The 22,168-nt window shown below is 38.8% G+C and overlaps 1 protein-coding gene across 7 annotated transcripts in view; it reads right to left on the bottom strand.

The window, feature by feature from the left end:
• Nucleotides 1–957: 957 nt before the first annotated feature.
• The window catches only part of Sorcs1 (sortilin related VPS10 domain containing receptor 1), a 537,652-nt gene continuing 516,441 nt past the window's right edge, over nt 958–22,168 (bottom strand). The window contains exons 25-27 of one of the 7 annotated variants that reach the window (XM_076563275.1): nt 10,695–10,800; nt 10,407–10,567; nt 1,571–1,796 (exon numbers count right to left, since the gene is read on the bottom strand). In XM_076563275.1, coding sequence (XP_076419390.1) covers nt 1,696–1,796; nt 10,407–10,567; nt 10,695–10,800 — 368 coding nt within the window. In that variant the 3' untranslated portion in view covers nt 1,571–1,695. Of the gene's footprint in view, nt 1,797–5,417; nt 9,049–10,406; nt 10,568–10,694; nt 10,801–22,168 lie in introns of those variants that run through there. The other 6 variants (XM_042265109.2, XM_006983297.4, XM_006983298.4 and 3 more) reach the window with 6 other exon arrangements.

The following is a 22,168-nucleotide window of genomic DNA, read 5'->3' on the forward strand; positions in this document are numbered from 1 at the left end:
TTGTCTCCATTCACAATTTCTTCATTCTACCTCTGTGTTTAATCTCTTTATTTTCAAGTTAATGAGAAGTCCTGTGCAGGGAATTAAAATTTTGATAGTATTTTGGCCTGAGAGAGTAGTGTTCTAACACATTCCCACTTTCATTTGTATCTGTGATTTCCACTGATAAATAAATGTACTTCTGTCTGGACTGTCAGTACTGCCTCTGTGTCTTGTCACCAGCTAATGGGAACTTCCTCCCCCTAACTGTTCAGTACTCACTTGACTAGGCCAGTCCCAGCCACTTGTCAAGTCTGTATGCGTGTTCAGGTATGGGAGGTACTAAAAACACATTGGTACTATTACTAAGTAGGGTTGGCATCCTTTTTAGTGGCTGAAACAGGCTAAAGGAAATAGCTGCTGGCTAGATAATCAACAAAGAAAGGTGAAGTGGAGGGCATCTGCAGCAACTTCAACATCCTACCTCAGAATAACTTTGCCTGCATTTTCCTATCATTGGAGCTGATCATTGTGATTGAAGAATGGCAGTCTTCAAAATGCATTGGTTTGGACAGAGAAAACAGTGTAAGCAACAGGTCCAGATCTCATAGTAGCACACCTCCCTGTGTGTTCATGACCCACCATGGATCACTGTTACTGCCTTTCACATGTAACATATGAATTAACTTTTACATATGTATGAATATACCTAAATAATGTATAAGTGTGCACTTACGTCTACCTATATGCCATAAAACTTTATTGAATCTATTTACTATACCTTTGTGCTGCAAAATTTATTATTCATATTCTATATGAATATGTATATATATATGTGTGTGTGTGTACACATAGATAGTAACATACATTTTAAGTATTTTGAACCTTTGAAAATTCATTATAGTGGGTGAAAAACAAATGATAGCAAAGATTAAGGACACATATGTAAGAAAATGTCAGAATGAAACTCATTACTTTGCATGATAACCTAAAAATTTAATTAAAAAGGAATAAAATATATTCAGAAAGTTCATGGATTACAGATACAAAAACAGCATAGTAATGTTCTCATCTCAATATGAATTTCAATTGATAAAAATGACATTCGGTGTTGTTTAATTTTTAGTTCTTAAAGAGAATAACTGCACACTTCAATAATTGTGATGTTCCTGGGAACTTTATATACAGTTTACAATTATATTATTAGTTTAATAGGCATATTGATTTCCTTATAATAATTTCTTTCATACCTGATTTAAAGTAGGTTTCATTCAAGTGTTTGAGAACTACATGTTCATTTCAAAGATGAAGGGAACTAAAACATCCATGATCTTAGAAATTAGAAATAACAAAGGGCAATTATTTTTTAGATATGTATTCAGTCCTCCTTATTTATATGTGTGTACATATTCACATTTTGTGGCACGTACTGGTGATTGAATCCAGGACGCTGCATGTTAGGCAAATAAGAGCTCTACCACTGAGGTGGTTCCTCGCCCTGTGTTTTCTGTTCAAACTATTATTTCATCCTGTGACATTTTAAATTCTGCTCTTCACAGTTCACAAAATTTTTCTTATGCTTTTTCTTGGGAAAAAAATAATTTTATTTCTATTTTATGTGTATGGGTGTTTTGACTGGATGTATATCTGTGCACCACGTGTGTTCCTGGTGCCCGTGGAGATCAGAAGAGGGTGTCGGATCTCTTGGAACTTGAGTTACAGATGATTGTGAGCCACCTTGTTGGTGCTGAGAACTGAACCCGGGTCCTCTGCAAGAGCAGCCATTGTTCTTAACTGCTGAGCCATCTCTCCAGCCTCTAGAAAAATAATTTTAATGGAAACCATCTATGTTAAATACGATTCTGTTATGATGACTTTAAGTAGTTTATATGTACTCATTAAGTCTTTTTATACACATAAAAGCTGTTTTGTACACACACACACACACATGATTTTTAAGCAGGCACATACATATTCACATATTTACATACCATAGTGTTGTTCATGACATTTTTATTATCTGGAAATGTATGCCTATCTTTAAAATCCCTTCACCTGTCTTGTCATAGAGAACCTCAAATGTTGGCTTCACACAACCTTCTGTAGGGCAGAGTCTGACAATAGTTTAACATTCTTGGGAGCAGACTTAGGTTGTCAAATATGAGTCCCTGGGAAATTTATGAACTGTGTGCTGCTACTGGGTGTGGGAAAGTGGGTGAGGCTGCCAGTCTTATTGAGGGGCCTCAGGTTGAAATGATGATAAATGAGGGTTGTCTTATTCTTTTACCTTTCCCCTTTCCTGCCAGAGAGGACTTCTTCCTTCTACTACTAGATTCAAATACTTCATCTTTGCTTTGCTTTTAGGATGGTGTCCTTAAGTAGCTAGGGCAACTAAATCGTGATCCTCCTGCCTCTGTACCAAAGCCAGATCCAATTACCTTTAAACTACCAGCTGGTGTTATTTTGTGTAAAATGAAACAAACAAAAACATCAATCTGCCCTACCATTTTACGTGTTTGATACCTATTAATTAGGATTTACATCTTTTTGTACTTCCAAACATGACTCGAGGTATGAGAAGGTGTTTGCTGAGCTTTCCTTGTGATGTTCTGTGATTTGGGGGACTTATTGTGCTGTATTGTACAGTGTGGTGATTTTTTTGGAACACACTTGCCTCTTGAGCATGTGAAGTCTACTTTCCCATAAGCTCAGAAACATCCCCAATGTTTTTGTTTTTTTTTTTCCAGGTGATGTGGTCCTAAGGCCAACTTTGAAAACTGGGGCAATGCACTTTGTCTCCAAACAGATGGTCTGGTTTTCAGCCTTTCAGATCCAAGAGAAGCATTCCCTGGACATCTAAACATTTTTGCTTCTGAAGACAAATTCCCCTCTCCCTTACTCTTGCTCCTACCACTCTAATGCCTACTATGTTTTATTTTTAAATCTCAGTGTCTTGAAACTATCTGATATATAAAATAGCAATATATGTTATAGTGAATTATATGATTTCTTTAATATTCCCATTAGCATGAATATTTTATGAAGGCAGCTATAAAATATCTGCCTTACTGGCAGTTGTGTTATTACTGTTATCACATAGGTATGTTGGCACATATAAATCAATTCATATCTATGTTCTGTAAACCACAGATTCTAATCATTGCGTGCAACATTTATAATAGCCATTTTCTTGCGGTTTTTCCACCTGCAATCATTTTTGAATTCTCTTATTATGAAAGAAACATCCAAACATGCATTTTTCTTTAAATATTCATTTTTCTTTTTTAATTAATTTGTGTGTGTGTGTGTGTGTGTGTGTGTGTGTGTGTGTGTGTGTGTGTGTGTATGTGTGCAAGTACATGCACATCAGAGTGAACATGTACAGGCAAAATGACTGCTCTTGGGAGTCAGTTCACTTCTGCCACCTTGTGGGATCTGGATTGAGTTCAGGTCATTGCCAGTCTATGCACAAACATCTCTACCCTCTAAAGTTACCTTACCAGTCTCAAATATGAATTTTTCAAACACCCATTTCTACTATTTCCTTAGGAAAGAAGCAAACAAATTATTGATGATTCAGAAACCAAATTTAGGGCTTTGATTTTTATTCTACTTCCTAGCTAACATTATTCCTTCTTTTTTTTTTCTAAACAGCAATTATTTTACTTAAATTAATATCTAAGAATAGCTCCGTGAACACAGCAGTTTGAGCACCAGCAGAGAAGAAGGGCAGGAAGGTGTTGATTCTTGACAAACAGCAAGTGGACATGTAATTAGAGGTGCTGGCTGGGTTAGGCGTGCCCTGTGAAGCCACCTCAGAGATCAGGGCTAAATAAAATGGACTTATTGACATGCTAAGCTGAAAATCAAGGTTTGAGTTTCATCAAACATTTATCTAGTGCCCCCTAATGGCAATGTCCAGTGCAAGATGCTGAAGGAATGTAACGAATACACAGAAATAATCCTTGCCTAAATGAGCACAGGATTTGGGAAGAAAAGTACGGCAAGCCACATTCACACACACACACAAGGCAGAGAAGGGCATGTCCATTTAAGCAGTGTAGGCCAGCGGAGCTCTGACCATTTGATCTTGCCTGAACTTGGCAGAGGCATTGTTTCACTTACTAGCCTATTCTTTCAAATTCATTCTCTACACTCCCTTTTCTAATCTCTGCCTCATTAAATGGCATCTCATAGCCTCTAGTGTCCACAAGGGCAAGAGTAAAGAAAAGGACTATCTCTCCCAGTCTCCTCTGCCTGGGCAGCACCACTGGCCTTTTGCTGTGTCTCCTCTATGGCATGAGCCTCTGGCCAGATGTAGTACTGTGTCTTTAGCTTCAGCCTAGCTGTCCTGGCCCAAGCACTGTGAAATACACATGTCTCTCTAGTTTGCATAGGCTTCCTCTTGAGGCTTATGTGTTCTTTGTTGGCAAGTTGGCTTTTGTTATTAAGCAACAAACCCCATGTTTAATCATTTCTGTATGAATTACCTATGGACATTTTCTGTTTTTTGACTTCACCCTGGCTGACACATGAAATAGCCCACCATAATAAGACAGGACAGCATACATTCTGGCCTGGAAAAGAATGAAGAATCAGAGTACTTAATTTGTGAGGTTTAAGGCAGGCTAAAAATAGTCAGGATTTTCATTCTCATTCTGAAACTGGGCTAATTAGAAGAAACATCCTAACCCTAATAGACCTTTGGGAAGGCAAGGCATGGTTTAGTGTTTGTAGACCCAATATGAGGAACAACATGTATCCAATGAGATTTTCATTATGTAGGCAAGCCACCTGACTGAAAATATTTGAATCTAGCCCAAGTTTTTATCTTCTACTAATTTTAAACCACCTATCTAGCTCTTTTGGGAAGGACTCCCCCACAGAGAATACCAAAGCTAGAAGGGGGTCATCTTCCTCCTCATTATATACAGGAAGACACTGCAGCTTGTGTATGTTAAAACCATTTGCTCAAGGTCACACAGCTGCACAACAGATGTAGAAGCCCCTTCTGCAGTTCTAAATGCAGAGCTCTCTCTGTCCTACCCTAGGAGCCCTTAGCATGACCCAAGTTCCATCTCACTGCATCCAGGTTCTGTCCTTTGGCAACTACAAGGTTTTTAATATCTTTGTTCCTTATTAATATCATAAAATTTGAAATAATAGCAGCAAATATCTTTCTCATTCCAAAGTAACCATTTTGGTGTGATCTTTAAATGCAATACTGTAATTGAATAAAGTGACAGGTGTTGTACAGTCAACTGGGATGCAAATAGAATTCAGAGAATAAAACACATTGTGAGTTAAAAACTCAAGCATACAGAGTTAAAGATATTTTCACACAATTAGCATTTATGAAGTCTTGTAACTACATCATTCTTATATAAAAATCTAGACCATGTTTTGATATTAAATAAACACATTGACACCAAGACTTTAGAGACATTATCTGTTTAATAAATATGATTGTAAAAGCAATAAACAAGAGCAATTATACATTACACTACATAGTATTTAACAAAAAATACATCAAAAAAGTCATTTTAAAATTAGAAGTAGTTCCAATACTATAAGAAAACTTTCATTTTTTTTTAAATTGGCTTCCTATAAAAATAAGTTGGCAAATGAGGGGTTTCAATGCTCAGTTGGAATCCTGGAAAACACAGAACAGCTGCCAAGCACCCCATTGCTTTCAAAGTTGCTGTTTGGAACTTCTGGAAAAAAATCAAAGCAAACCTCTGCAATTTGGACAGTGAATCCAATTAGGAATAAGGCAAAGGGGAAATGTTGATGGGTAGTTCAGGGTACAGCATGCAGTTTTCCCTCTGGGCTTTTAGGAAATGTTGCAGTATCCAATTTTTAGCTTGCCCTGAATCTTCCCTTCTATGTATTCCTCCCCACACTCTTTTGGCCTTAACTTTGCCAGACTCCTCATTGTAATTGCACCTGCTATTAGTGAGAAGTAGGCACTTGGGTTCCTCCCATTTATAGGTTCTCAGTGTTACTTTTTCCTTGGTATTCTACTGCAAGACGTGGTATGGAGGTTCTCAAACTTGAGCATATATCATAATCACCTGGATGGGTGTTGAAACAGACTGTTGGGGCCACCATGACCCATGAACAGAAAACAATACTGTTGATCCCCTAAAATTTCCAAAATAGCAGGGTCTGTTTCAGCCTGGTTTGAATCTGCATTTCCAACAAGTGTAGGTGACATTGATAGTGTTGTCCAAAGCCTTACACTTTGAGAGCCACTGGCCAAGGTTATAGGGACTCCGAGGTCTCCTGTAAGCAGCAGCTTGCCTCATCAACCACCTATAGGTGGCAGGGAGCTTTGAGGAGAGGCACATGAGGACACTGGAGAAGCTGAATCTATCGCCGACCACTTTGGTCACTTTCTACGATGCCAGGTCTCTCAAGCCCATCTCTATTTTAAATGAAGACTTGAAGCCCCTTCTTTCCTCTGTCTCTTCATTCACTCATGCCATTTCATTGACAAATAATTTTCACAATATTATTCTAGGCAAGGCACTGGGCTAAATCAAGAGTGGTCTTCCATTTTTAGTAATGTCTTTCAAGTTAGAATAATTTGAATTGCAACTCTGAGGATTCTCTGCACTAGTTTGAGTGAACCTATTTTGGATTCCAAATACTTTGTCTTCCAGACTAAATATGGAAGACTCCAATTGAAGAGAATCAATGAAGTTTTTTCCCTATGAGATAGGAACCCTGGCAGGTTGAGAATTGATTATGTCCCCAGGCATAATTTACTGCACAAGTTCACACGGGACATCTTCTACTATAAAGCTTTGTGCTTGAGTAACCTCTGACAGCAGCTTTCCTACTCTCCCCTTAACTTGGCCATACATGTGCAGGGTCATGTGATCACTGATACAGCCACAAAAGGGCAAGAGTCATACTGATCACTGGGATACAACAAGACCCTTGACAATACCCTGTTGTTGGCTTTGGGACACACCCAAAGAGGAGGCTGGGTTCTGGAAGTGGTTTACCAGAATATCATCCTCACTTGAGAGTGGGCTTTTTCCTGTCCAGAAAAGTAAAGAGACTTCAATCATACAGAAGCACTTCAGCAGGGGCACAAGCTCTGCTCTTTTCTGTGGGCCTTCTTTCATAATTCCTTTGAGGAAACTGATTTTTCTTTTGCTTTGAGGTCCCTAGGGTTGTGAGCCTTACTTTTCTGTAAGCAGCTATTCTTCCTTTATATTGACTTATTTTTTGCCTTATAAATACCATGACACTCAAAGATAGGAATGCACACATGAAATCAGCAAGATCATCTTAAAAGATCTAAGCCTCTTCCAAATATAAGAGAAGATTGATTTCTGTAGTTTTTTCAATACTTTCATATATTAAGTTCATTAACCTGCTTCTCCTTCTGGTTAAAAATCAATTTTATTTTACAAATATGGTTATTCTAGGGAGGAAATATCAGATAACAGCAACTATCATAGAACATATTACCCTGCATTATAATCACACATTCAAAACATTCCTTGAGAGAATCTTCTAGATTCAGACCACATAAAATTTTTGTTAATGCGCAAAACCACCACTGTTCATCTATGTGTTTTACTTTCCAAAATATATGGCCAGATTTGGGTTGCTTTGCATGTATCAACTCTTTCACACACAGCATATGTTTCCAGGTGGGAAAGACAGAGATATTTGACAAAAGAGGGTTCCAGAGGAAGAGACAAAGGGGAAATGTAACTGAATCCAGCTGGGCACAATGCAGCCTGGCCAGAGAGCAGTGAAGCTGGCATGCGTGGGGGTATAGAAAATTGATAGAGATGAAGACCTGTGAGAGAAGGAGTCAGGGTTGGCCTAGGCTGGGCCAGTTTTAGGAAATATCAGGTTAAAGGTCCAAAATCTAGCAACACATTTGAGGAGAAAAAGTGAGAGCAGCCAAAAGATAATCGGGGACAAGGAGGAAAAAATTGAAAGACATCAAGAGAAATATGTCCACACAGCGATAGCAAACAAATGGGAATGTAGAATAATAAATATCTACTGGAAAAAAATCCCACTTTTTTTTGTCTTTGCTTGTTTTTACATTACTTGGGGCAAGGAGAAAATTTAAGCAGGAAACAAAGGTCCATTTCTGATATGCTTTGCTTCCTAGTCTCCCTTCTGTTCCTGATGAACCTGCCTACATGGGTATGAATCTTTAACTAGGATCATTGTCCCTGTGGCCACAGAAAATGGAGAGAAATCAGCCTGTGGTCACTGCTGACCAACAGAGCCACTAACACTAACTTAGGAAGGAAAAGTTAACAATAAATAAAAGAGAAGCAGCTCAGGGTTTCAAACTCCTGTGCACGTCTTTGTGTCCTGTGAAAAGGCTGGAGATGGCTAATCCACCCTCAACCCATAGTGCTAAAATAGCTGTTCAATCTAGAGCCAAGAATAGTTCCAAAAATACATGCAGATTTCCTTGGCCTATATATGTTATGAATGTTCTACAAACACGACCGATCAGAAAAAGAGAAGAAAGAGGGAGGGGAGTGTTTTCCGTTAAAATAGAGCACCTGTCCACTGCCCCTCCGAACGTGTTCTCAAGGTACTGTCCACATGCACAGGCTTAAAGCTAAAAACCCTTGTTGTCTGTGTCTGAAGAATTTAAAAGTCCCGATGCAGTGAGTGTTTTATTTGTTAGTTTAGATTTTGATTGTTTTTATTTTATTTTTGTTTGTTTTACTGGCGTCCTCCATTCAAACATTTACATAGGTAGGGATTTCTTTTGTGCTTTGATTCTCAGCAACTATGGAAATACTTCCTGGCAAAATAGGAAACAGAACAACAGAAGAAAAAAAGAAACATAAAGTTAGTGGTCATGAAGGATGATGTACTTGACAAGAGCGAAATTCTTTTCTGATCAGCAGGTCTCCTGTAGTCTTTGGGGGTTTTCCTTAAATTGCAAATTGTGCCCCAGCAGATCCCCGCTTTGGCGATGAAGGTGGAGTGGCTTGTCTTGGTCTTTGCAATCGGAGAGATGAGTCACCAGGTTGAGAAGAAGGGGAGGGAGGGGAGGGTAAAGCTACTCTCCTAAGAGAAAACGTGTAACACTTACTCATTTAATGACATTGGAAATGGAACGGTGTCAGAGACTGCAATGTGCTGCGAGATGTCTCTAGCAAACGGGGAATTGCCACTTTAATAAACAGCCACTGTGATTCATACCATAGAAACGGAGACAGAGAACCAAACGACCCCTTAAATAATGCAGCATTTGAGATGCTTTAGAAGTGAATAGACAGAGTATGTGGTATTACACTGGACAATAAGAAAGAAAAGCTTCTATACTTTTTAACCCAATGCTATTGTGTCTTTTTATCACCCTGTCTCCACCAAATGAAAGAAAACGAACTGTGAAAATTGAACACCAGATGTGGCTGCAGTTGTTATTATTATCTCTGGCTAGTGCTACTCATTGCATTTAAACTTCCTGTAATACAGCTGCAGACCTTTCTCATGTCCACTTAAACTCATTTTTTCCAAGTAACAGATTAAAAATCTTTTCTATAAAGGCATTCTAAGTGATCTGGCACCACAACTTTAGCCTGAAGCATGAACTATCATATAATTTCTCCATCTTAGTCAGCCACAGACAGCAGGACCCAAGGAGAGATGGGGATCAGCGATGGTATTTCCATGAATTTGTCTTAGTTCCTCAAAAACATCTTCTATAATTCATAGTAAGATTTAGCAATGGAACTTCAGGCCTCCTCCAGCTAGGTTTCAGACTCCCATGTTTAGGCACCAGGAAAACAAACTGCATTGTCATCTAATGCCAAAATTTGTAGTCAACACAGAAAAAGGCATCTGTGGGCTCCTCTCTAGCCTAGTTCTCCAATTGGTCTCTTAGCATTCCCAAAAAGTACTCTACAAACTGCATGCCCTTCCTTGTTCTCAGATTCATTTCCAGGGCAGTAGTTTCATGACAGCCACTGGACTAAAAGAGAACAAAAAACAAAACAACAATAAAAACCCTTTCTAATGGTCAGGTTAGCCAATATTCTTACATTGGGCTCTTCTGGTGTTCTAAAACAATTTGGTCTCAGACTGCTGTGTTCTGTTCATGCCCTGTTTACTGCCTGCCTTTCTACCCACCTCCCCCAGACTCTAAAGCTCTGTCTCCTTAAGTAGCAGTAGTGAAGAGACTATATGCTCCATGTTCACATACTTTGAAGCTTAGTGTTTTAGAAGCAGTTTTTTTTTTAAAGGGGGGAAATCTTAATGAGAGAAAAAAAGCTAGAAAGGAGCAAGAAAGGGGCATTTTAGCTGTTTCTCTCATGAATGTTAGAGCAGAAAAAAGTGGTTATATGAAGCCAAAAAGGGGTTAGAAGGTGGGTTAGTGTTGACTACTCAGCCTGGGCAGCTGATGGCCACTGGGCATCATTTACCTAGGAGCTGTGATTCCACCTTCTCATCTACAAGCTGGCCAGGCCTCCTGAGGTCAGGATGAGGGACACTGGGCCTGCTTTCAGTGTGACTGACTGGACTGATCAGCTCTTGTTCTTTCTCATTTTGCATCTGGGCATAAACATTAATCCCCGGGATCTTCCTAAAACATTAACAGAAAGCATCACTGCTCTGTTCCAGAGGTGAGTTTCACTGTGATTTATTGCTTCTGAACCTGTCAGAAAGAGGGAAGAGATTGGGGTCAGGGGATGGAAGGGGAGAGCACGCACCTTTTAAACTTGTAGATGACGAATACGGCCAGCCCCACAAACACCACTGAGAGCAACATCAGCATGGCAGATCCACTGTGGGTTGGAGTGAGGTCCACCAGTGGGGCTGGGGGAATATACAAAGGACAAACATCAGCAGAGTCTTGAGCAGGTCTATATGGTTCACACACAAGATTGGTAAATCCCTGGAAACCAGGTGGGATATACAGGCCCAGTGCATGGTCCACAGCTAAGCATGTATCTAAGTGGGTCCCTGCCTTAAAATGCTCAGCTGGTCTATACAAGTCCTACAGTGGATCAAGGGAAAACAGAAGCAGTCTTAGCTCTATTCAACCAATTGCCTGCTATACACACTTGGCTTGGTTGCCTCACCTTAATGTGTCTAATGTAGCTAAAAAATAATAGTACATACCTCACTGGATGGCTGTGATGATTGAGTTGTTATATCTAGTTATCAATCTCTTTGTATTTCCTTTCATTCTAGCATTTGCTGCTGTCATTATTATTAATTGACCAACACATGTTACTGATGGTCTTACATTCTGATCAAAAGCCACTCACTGTAAGATGAAACTATCAAACATGGAACCTACTCCATATAGCTCAATGACTCCCACCTTCGTTGTGTTCAGAGCCCTTACCTGAGCTTACACCTGGTTGGGTAAAATCATTTAAAAAACTTATTTTATAATAAAATATTCAATGCTTTATGTAATTTACCAAGTAGTATACTAAAAGGAGCGGGAGAATGGCTCTACAGGTACGCTTCCACACTCTTATAGGGTAGAAACCTGGTAAGGCTAAATACTCTATGTCAGGAATGGTATGACTTTTATTATTATTATTATTATTATTATTATTATTATTATTATTATTTCCTATGCATTGTAGGCATTATATGTAACTTTTCCCACTATGCACAATGAAAAAGCACTCAAACCATAAATAGGGTGTGTATGTGTGTGTGTGTGTGTGTCTGTATGAATTATGAATTACTCTTATCACTACCTTGGAAGTTGTAAGACAAAGAACTGGAAAGCTATGGGGCATGCTAACATTTTTTTTTCACCTAGGGAGCTGATGGTCAAGTGAATGCTTGGGAAGATCAATATCCTGATTCTGGGGGAGAGGAGATTCGTGGTACCCTACCCTAGAAACTCCAGCACCTCAAGTGCATAGAATTCCTCACAGACAAAGCTGAAATATCTGCATGCACAAGGTTCTGTGTCTAAATTTTCTTTACATGGCAGTTCTATGAAACATCTCTCCCCAACTCCAAATCTCATCCTCAAGGTCAAGCCTTTTGTGCTTGCAATAACTGTTTGCAATTAATTTTTACCATGTCAAGAACTGACAATTGGCAAATGTGGTATAGCTCAAGCCTGAAAACAATCCACCTGTACCTTGCAGAAGCATGGATAGTGACCTTTACCTTCCATCAATTTAAGCAAAGCCCAATACCCAGAAATGCAGGTGACCTTTAAGCACCCTTTCTATGACTTTTCTCTATTGAGAGCCAACAGGGTGATGCTCTGGTCATCCAAGCAGAAAAGTTCAGGAGTAAATGACTACAATATTAATAGTCTCAGGCAATGCCCATGGTTGCATCTGCTCTGTCTGATTTTTGCAAGATTATATTTCAGCTACTACTAGAAACCATATTTCATATGAACATAAAGTTGTTGCAAAGTAAAAGTCTAAGTTTCTTTCTCTGGAAATGGACTTAATTTATGCAGGATGATCAGCTTTTAGCAGGCACTGAATATAAGCAACCCTCTTGCTTTGTCTTTACTGTAAGTCTCTCAATTTTGTGCAGTGAGAGCATGTCCTTGTGTGAGAGCTGATTGGGTAGCCTCAGTGTAGTGGAACACCCAAAGCCAAGGTGCTTCATATTTAAACTAAGAAAATGAAGCTCTTGGTGCCATCAACAAAGCCCAGAAATGCATCTGAGTGCATGCTGCTATCGGCAGAACATCACAGGAGAAAAGAGCACTTTCCATTGTTACAGATATTATTTTGGCTGTTCATAACAGATGGAAGGCAAGGGCCATCAACCACATGACACAAACAAAAGCAGTTAAGTGCTCAGTGCTGAATGCCACCCTACAAGACTTCAACTAGTTAATGGAAGAAAGAAGACTCGAGTGTGAGCCATTCAAACACATACAAATACCCACGATTCTATATGCCCCACCTGGTGTAAAGGACCAAGAAATTAAAAATGACATTTCTCAGGAAAGGGGTTAAGCAAATGTGATAGATAGCATAGAAAAAATTCACAAGTGACAGGAGTCACATTATTCTTTAAAAGGAGCACTTAGGATCCTAGATCATACACTTTTAAACTTTGGTGACACATACATGTGTATGTGAAGAGATGAGTCATGGATAGACAGACAGACAGATGACAGAACAACTGTCATCTCACAACCAATCCTATTCTCTGTATCTGCATACAATCCACACAAGCTCAACCACTGCATTGTTTCAAAATAACTCTGTCCCCCCACCCCATCATTCTTTATCACAATATCATTATCACATGAAAGGAATGAGAATATAATGTAAAAGTAATCTAAAGTAAACCATTAATTTTCAGTGAACAAACAGAGGTCCAGAGGAGCCATAGACAGTGAGGACAGTTGAGGCATGAATAAAGCTAAACTCCACATACTAGTCAGAAGGCCCCTGCAGCACATGCAGAATAGAAGGGAGCTGCAGCTAAGAAAACCACAAAACTTACCTGAAAGGGTAACACTTGAAATTGTTTTTGTTATTATTTTTTGTTGTTGTTTTGAAACAGGAACTTTACATATAGCCCTGGCTGCCTTGAAATTTACTGTGCAGACCAGGCTGTTCTTGAATTCACAGAGATCTATCTGCCTCTGCCTACTTTCTGAATGCAGGGGTTAAAGGTGTGCACCACTATGCCTGGTACAACATTTGAAATACATGGAAAATAAGAAGAAGGAATTACCCTAACTACGTTCTTACTCATATGAAGGAAATGCACATGCCCATGTGTGTGTATACCCAGACACAGCTGGACACCATTTCACTTAGCTTTGCTTCCACATCCTATTGCTTTCCTCTTTTCTAGGTGGAATTTTTCAATCTTACACCATTCACACTCAAATCATCATTCTTAGAGAAGCAGATTAATACTGCTGGGCAATTATCACAGTCTTTGGAGAATATTAGTTTCTGCATTTTTGAGGTGTAAAATGCACTATCTATTCCCTCTCCCGGTTCTGAATCTCTTAGCCACTTCTCGGAGGCAGGGGAGCAGCATAGTGCCAAGAGCAGTGGGGAGATTGAGTGGCTGCTCTCACTGTTCCTTGTTTGGCCTCTGCTTACTGATCTGTGCCTGCAAAAAAAGGGGTCTATTAATGCTTCACGCAGTAGCAGCCAAATATCTTATTTTTCTCAATATTTAGGTGTGTTTGTATACATTGCTGAGGAATGGAACCTGTTGATAAATGGATTTGGGCTCATTGTGTAGAATTAGCATAAATTAATCCCTCTCTAGCTGCAGTTTCAACAAGGTAGATATGAGGAAGAAAAGGGCTGAGAAGTTTTTTGCATTATAAATGCATAGTGTATATAACATGGATATAAACATTGCTCCAGGTAACTGGACACCCCACACCTCTGCTCATACATCATTTCTAAAACCCTGTGAGGAACTAGGCTGTGTTCTGAATTATTGTATTCTATTCACAAGGATCTGAGTTGATTATACTAATAGAAATGTTACCACATCCATAAAAGAGTGACAGACATACAGAAAATCCTAAACAGCCATAGCTGTGTACATGACAGTAAAATCAAAACTCCATAGTTGGGGTTAAGTATTTGATATATTCTCTATAGAATCAGATTCTTGGTCTGCCTTTTTGGTATAACTCAATTAATAGAAGCTCCAATTCTTTATTTGAAGGATTCAAATGACAACTTTGCGGAGGTTGCAAGGGCAGAGCGTGGATACGAAGGGACAGGGAAATGAATGGGATGGAGATGCATGTTGTAAAGGATACAAAGAATAAATAAGAAGAAAAAAGGAAGTCAAATGAAAATAATCTTTGCTTTAGTAACATTGTGAAAGTCAAAGAGTCAAAAGAGATGGGATTGCCCGTGACTGTATCTGACACAGCAGACATGGCCAATACTTTATGCCCTCATATTAATATTCCCATATTCCTGAAAGGACATCCTAAAGAGTTCTGAAAGATGAAAGAGTTTCTCAGTTAGGTCAATTTGACCCTTGGCTTTTCCCCACCTTGATATTCTTGGTGCACATCATTGTATGAAAGGTGTCCATTCTTGCGGGATGAAAACACATGTAGTCACACCACAGCTTTTCACACACTCATTCGGTCATAGACATTTTGTAAGTTTAGGTCCTGCTCAGCAAGAGGCTTTCTTGGCACATCTCTTCTCTAATGCTAATGTGGTCAAGAAGCTGCTAATGTGGTCAAGAAGCTGCAGAGGCACCGTTTGTTTTGATTTTCAGTTTTTCCTTTCCTGTCTCTGAATAGACCCATGGCTTCATGTTAAATATAAAATTTGGGTAACCCAAACATTTGGAGGAATGTGGGGGGGGGTATATTAGTTACTTGATACATTGCTGGAACAAAATACTTGACCAGTGCCACTTGATGGAAGGGTTTATTTGGGCTACCTGTGCTAGGGAGTGTCGGACACAGTGGGGAAGGCATGGTGACAAGTACACAGGTTGTGTGTTCTTAGTCCTGAAATAAGAGCCATGAATCCTGGTGCTCAGACACTTCATCCTTTTCATTCAGTCTAGAGTTCCATCCAGCCCGTAGAATGGTACTGTGCACTGTTACAGTGGATCTTCACACCTCAGTTAACACTGTGTAATTCCCCACCGGCATGCCAGACACTAACCCAATCTTCACAATCCATCACAGGCATGGCCAGAAGCTTGTCTCCTGGGTGATTCTAGAACCTGTCATGTTGACTCTCAGTACTGAGGGATTACAGTGATATGGCAATGGCACAGAAAAGATGTTTAAAATGAAAAGTGGACAGAGGAACTTCCATTTGCAGTGCACCCTAGCTTGGATGACGGCTCTGCCTCCAGTTCATATACAATTCCGGTCATGAGCTTCACGATGCTTGGTCTACCTCTGAGAGCTAATTGGGAAGCATCAGACTGAGGCATATCCAGAACGCTGAGTTTCCATATAAACTACCAAACCACTGATCACTGTAAACAGTCAGATTCTAATGGAAAAGAAAACCCTTAAACCTAGCATAACCAAAGCTGCCAACTGACTTCTGCCTGAGAGCTTTCTGCAGGAACAATGCAGTAAACCAGTGGCTCCACTCCCGCCAGTTAAATAGTTTCTCATTCTCTTGTGCCCTGTGAGGATTCCTGAACCATGAGCAGCCCAGTGATCCTGCCTTCATCCACTGAGTGCTGGGATTACTGGTGTGTGCCACCCAACCTGGCTTATGTGCTGGGATCAATTCCAGGCAGGGCTCTGTGTGTGCCAGAAAATCACTTGGTTATCTGAAGGGCAGATTGCCTTCTTAAGAGAACAGAATCAAGAGTCTATTGCAAGCTGAAATGTTACTTCATCTTTGGTATGTGTGTATAAATGTATGTGTGTGTGTGTGTGTGTGTGTGTGTGTGTGTGTGTGTGTGTGTATGTGTGTGTATGTATTCATATATATGTATACGAAGGTGTCACATTCATTTAGTTACATTGGAGGAAAAGGTATATTTATATCTCTTGGCACCTGTTATTATTTATTATAATACCACAACAATTTAATGTCTGTCAAAAGCTACTCTGAAACAATGGTTATTTAAAGAGGAAAATATATTTAACTCTAGGAAAAATAGAAGGAAATAAAAAATACTATCATCATGGCTTTTCTCATAAATGACTTACTTGTAAATAATAGCTGGGTGGTCATATAGTAAAGAGGTGAAAAAATTTATTGACTGTGGAAGATCTTCACTAGTGCTAATTTCATCTCTAACTGGAAAATGTTATTGCAACAATTTATTTCACTTTACAGTTGAGCGCTCCACAGCAACTCTTTGGCATCTGCATCGATTATACTGTGTCTTCGATTACATTGTAGTTTCTACAACATCCCACCTGGGGCTTCTGCTACCTCACATGGAAAGCATCTTTACCAAGATGGAGCTAAAGAGCAGAATTCACTTAGTGTTATGATGAGGCTGAACGCTACACTTTCTTCCCCACCCCCACCTTTTACTCTTAACCTCTCCAGTGTTAGCGACTGAAGTCTGGAAATATCAATCCTCTAATGTGCCTGTGATAGCTTTTTATTGCACCTGCAAAAGAAGTTAAATCAGTTGGCAACAGCACAGAGGCCAAGATAACAGTTTTATTACAAAACCCACACATGCCCTTGACAAAGGATGGTTTTCCTAAATGCAGCTTCTTGAACAAGGCACTAATGGACAAGAAGGGGTGGGAACAATATTCTCAGTGTGTGTTTTTATGCTTTTATTCAATATGAGCTTTGAAGCTCTTCCTCTCCAAAAACGTTAGCTTTTTACCTTTTCATTTTAATCATATGTGCCCCACACTCTAGGAGACCAAGAACCTACAGGAAAACTAAAAGCCTTGAATTACTGAAATGTAGGTGGAAATAGTGAAAGGTGAATTCAGCATTTTCAGTGCATATAAGCATATGAATTGCATGTAGATAATATCATTTGTTTAACTCTCATAAAGCTCCCAGCTATTCAATTCCCACTGCCACTTAGATTTTAATTCACATTTTAATCATTTTTCAAAAGCTTCCCAGACACACCTCTTGGCTGCCCTTGGCCACTTATCTTGATTATGGAAATAGTACATCCCATATTTGGAGGTATGTCTCATTTATTACCTACTTTTTCTCACTGTTATCTGCCCATTCTGACTATTAGGCTGCCTCCACCCATGCCAAGAAATTAGACTTTAATGTTTATGACTATATTAGTGTTACAAGCCCTTTTCTGTTTTAGTGAAAGCCCAGAGCTGTAAATCAGACTTAATGCTGGAGGAGAGTGTCTTATACCATCCCTCATTGCAATAGGATTTATGTTTATGGAGTGTTTTCTACAGTATTCTGGAGCCTGGCAAGGGGGTTGGATATATATATGCATGATTTTGAGATACTGATCCAAAAGTAAGATCCAGATTTGCAGTTTCTTGGGTACCCCATATGATTTCTCATTCTATATAATAAACACCCTTTGTTCTCTATTTTTGTGGTGTTTCTTAGTTTAACTGCCATGTGGTCAAGCTGGGGATCAGGTAGTCTATAGCAAAGATATCCTACCTTGGCTTGGACACAGATTTTTCCAACCATGAAAGACAGTTTTATTTACCCAAAAGATCTGCAGAACCAGTCAACCTCATTTCCTCTAGGGGATCCCATTATACAAATTTCAGTTCATTTACATAATGAACTAATCTGGTAAAATATGAATAGCTCTGAAATTTTTTCATTTTAATATGGATTAATCTATTTGAGATTGTGTTCTCAAATGGAATATGCCAGAACATCCCCCCTTGGTTTCTTTCTCTTACTGTCTATCTTTATGTAGACTCTTGTCTATTCTATCATAGAACAACCAATAAACCAGTAACTTCCTCACACTCCCCATGCCAGCCACATGTAAGGACATTTTAATTCTGATGAATGTTCACAAGAGCCAAGATGGAGCATCTGATGGGGCCTAAAATATTTGCACCAACAAGTAGAATTTGTTCACCTGGCAGTAGACTTCTCTTACCTAAGAATATAACATCTGACAGGAGTGGAAAGTTAAAGCTCACAGTTTAATGTCTTAGTCTTCCCTCCTGAGATTCAACCTCCTATTCCAGCTTGCTGGTAGATTTTATTCTTAATGACACCAAATCCAATGTAAGCCACTAAGCTTACTTTGTTTGATAAACAAGAAATCACCATTTTTTGCAATGCCCCTTAAAAATTCTGTGTTATTAAGGGAATGAATTATGAACTATTACCCAAATTTACTACTTAAGGAATCATTTCGGTAGATGGCTTCCCTGCTACTGCCTTATCCATTGTTACTGCCCTGTCCACTGTGTTCATGCATGAGTATTTGTGGTCAGCTCTGTCCTGAATGAGAAGGAATGAGGGTCCTAATTTGTCTTATATCCTCCTAAAGAACCATAAATTTAAAGGAATTATTGCCAAATGAGGCATAGAAAATAGAAGCATTGAGGAATAAAATGATGAATCTGAAATGGATACTGCTCCTGAGTACATTCCAAGTTAGTAATGAAAACAAAAACAAAAATATATTTTTTACAGATTTTTAATTAATGGTCCAGGTTTATTCTTAAATAGTAACCAATAGAAATCAAATGACTGGCATCAGACTTTGAGCCTTTGTAAGTGGCCAGCAAACACTCCTCACAATGAAATCCTGATTTTAAAAATATACGATACAAAGCACTAAGCAAGGGGCAATAAATTATACTTGATTCAGGCTTTTTTTTCTTAACAGACTCTTGCTCTCCTGCACATCCTTTCTTGCTTCTCTTTTTCTGAAACACAGAACTCCAAGGAGCAAGGGCATTATTTTCCTTCTAACTGTCCATTCCCATTGTACAAATAAATATTCATGATCACATCCATAATATGGAATAAAAAATTAGAGAAAATGGTTTTCTCTAGATGCCTACTGGATAAAATAATGAAAGGCTCCACTAGCCAGGTGTTCAGCTAGAATGGTCATGAAGATTGGTTCATATACATATCTATATTTTTACACATTATGCATTATGAACCTGATATTTGTAAAAGTAAAATTAGTTGAGCGACTGATCTGCAAGTTGTCTGCTGGATTCAGTAATAGTGACAACAAGATGATGTTAAGAACCCTGCTCATAATAAATGAATATGTGTGAGGAAGATGAGAATGAAGATAAGCCATAATCATCATCATCAGATAGAGATTTAAAAATTGACAATTTCAGACGTGGGTGGTGGTAATGAGGCAAAGGCTTCTAGAAAGATGGCAAGCACATGGTGGCATATAATTGCTAAGTCTTAAATTACAAATAGATTTAGGAGTACAGAAAGTCGAAGAAGCTAGGGGTGGGTGGGTAGTATGAACACAGTTACACTTTTTCCAAAACATCAGTATTATTAATACAATCCCAAATGCTACTGATTTATATACCCCTTTCTAACCCTCTGGCTGGTTCTGCAATGTTTTAGCCTTTGTCTGCTAATCAAGGTTCTAAAATCCAAAAACATTTGTTCAAGCTATGACCTTGGCTCCACCTTCTTAACAACATGTTCTTTATTTCCCCTTTATTCTCACATAATATCAAATCTCTTGTTTCTGCAAAGAGAATTCTAGAAATATATCTGGCAGGTATGGCTACACCCTCAAGAGAAATCACAGTTTCCAAGAAGCACAGGGAAGACTATGAACACAATAAACATTGCATTCAAAGTTTAGCTCGGCTTAGCTACAGAAATTAATGAATTCCCAAAGAGAGAATACAGGAGGAGATAAGCAAAATCCAGTCTCTAATGACACCCAGATTTCTGCAAATGCCTACCTTGTACTCCCATGAAAGCAAATAGGGAACTGAATTTGAAAACCAAAATCAGGCTAGTAAATCCCTGAAAGGAGACAGTTCATTTCCCTGGGAGAATAACCAAATCATGCACTGCCTTTCACCAGCAACATACTCTGGCTTGAACACTTTAAAAAGGAGGCTGCTGAACATCTGCCGGGCAATTAATGGAAGCAGCAGTGTGTGATAATGGTCCCCATAAAGGTTTCAGTAGTCCTGCTTAGAGACAGGAAATGCTGCAGACAGTGGTCCTTTACAAAAGGATTTTCCCTTTTCGTAAGGGATATAAGAGGATGAGAAGAGAACGGGAACCAAATGCCATATCTACATCAAACAATCTTCTTCACTCATATATGGATATGCTAATTTAAAAAACACCATTGCAAGCACCTCAAGCCACCTACTCTTCACTGAACATGCCCTGTTTTCCATGCATAAAAGGAAATTACCCTCTACTCAATTTGGTAGACATGTGGTCCAATACACTGATGTTCAAATAACTACTTTTATTTTTCTAAATAATGTAGCTAGAGCTACTCCAGGATCAATTTCAAGTAAGAAACTGATACTTCATCATCATAATTATTTAAGTGTCATTCTTGATACAAATCTCTTGCTGTTCTTGTTATAGTGAAAGTTCAACCCAGAAAGTCTTTACCTTGGCATATGGCCAGTTCTATACTCTTATTTGAACAAACAGCATTTTGAAGTTTATTTATTCTTTCAGTCTTGGTCATTTTCTTCCTGTATAGAAACTAATGTTCCACATTAAATCTATATCAATATAGCTGCTGAGTCATTCATGATACAAACTTTATAATGTAGTCTGATGAAGTTTGCAATTGGACTAACAGAAGATGTTACTAATAAGTCTAATATGAAGGAACATAAACAGCCATAATGATAGGGAGATAAAAATTTTTCTTTTTCTCATCAAGTTTTCCCAGTGTAAGAGATTTTTCCCTCCCACCTGGCCTGCAGCTGTACCTTTTTTTCTTGTTGTCTTGGAAACCTTGAGTCATACATGTCTTTGATATAGCATCTGTCTTTCAAATGTTATGGCTATGTGGATTTCCAATTACATCTATTCTTTCTGCCAGGCTTTTCTTCCTAGAAACCTGATTCCTGCTCCCAAACACCCACCTGTGAAAGAACTGTGAGCATGAAATGGAGGAAATTGTCAGGTTTTTTTCAACTTTGTATTGTTCCTGGCCATCTAAAACTTGCTCCACTGGAATGAATTTTTCATAGCTATCAAGAATGAAGTATCCATGTGAGCTGTGGATCCACACATTTCTTAGGACTTCATTGATGCATCAGTTTCTCATGGCTAAGCTTAGTTTTAATTCTAAAATAATTCTCACAAGAAATCCACCCACCTACTCACTCCTTTTTCTAGTCTTCTTGTATTTGAGATAAGGTCTTTAACTAATCAGTCTTGCCTTGATTCTCCTGGCCACCTCTTGAGTGATGATATTACTGCATGTCAAATTTACCAAAATAGTGTGAGACATATCTGAAGTATAATATGACAGGCGAAATGAAAATCTGGCACACATAATAACTGAAAGGAAAGCTGTGTGGAAAAGTAGAGGGTCAAAACATAGTTGGCTTCCAGAAAAGGGGAACTGGAGAAATATAGATAGTTCTCTGTTTAGCTTGCCTTGGGCTATTCCCCCCATTCCAATAAAGTCTCCATGTACATAGAAAAGGGACATTTCTCTGATCAAGTCTCACTACAACAGAATTCATCATTTGCTAAATTCATTCAGAAGCTGAGCATGCTGTAAAGCAAACCTTAAATTATAAGAGATGAAACATATCCTTTCAAATGATATAATCATTCTCTAAATTTAT

This window comes from Peromyscus maniculatus, chromosome 1, assembly GCF_049852395.1.
Source record: "Peromyscus maniculatus bairdii isolate BWxNUB_F1_BW_parent chromosome 1, HU_Pman_BW_mat_3.1, whole genome shotgun sequence".
NCBI classification, from domain to species: domain Eukaryota; kingdom Metazoa; phylum Chordata; class Mammalia; order Rodentia; family Cricetidae; genus Peromyscus; species Peromyscus maniculatus.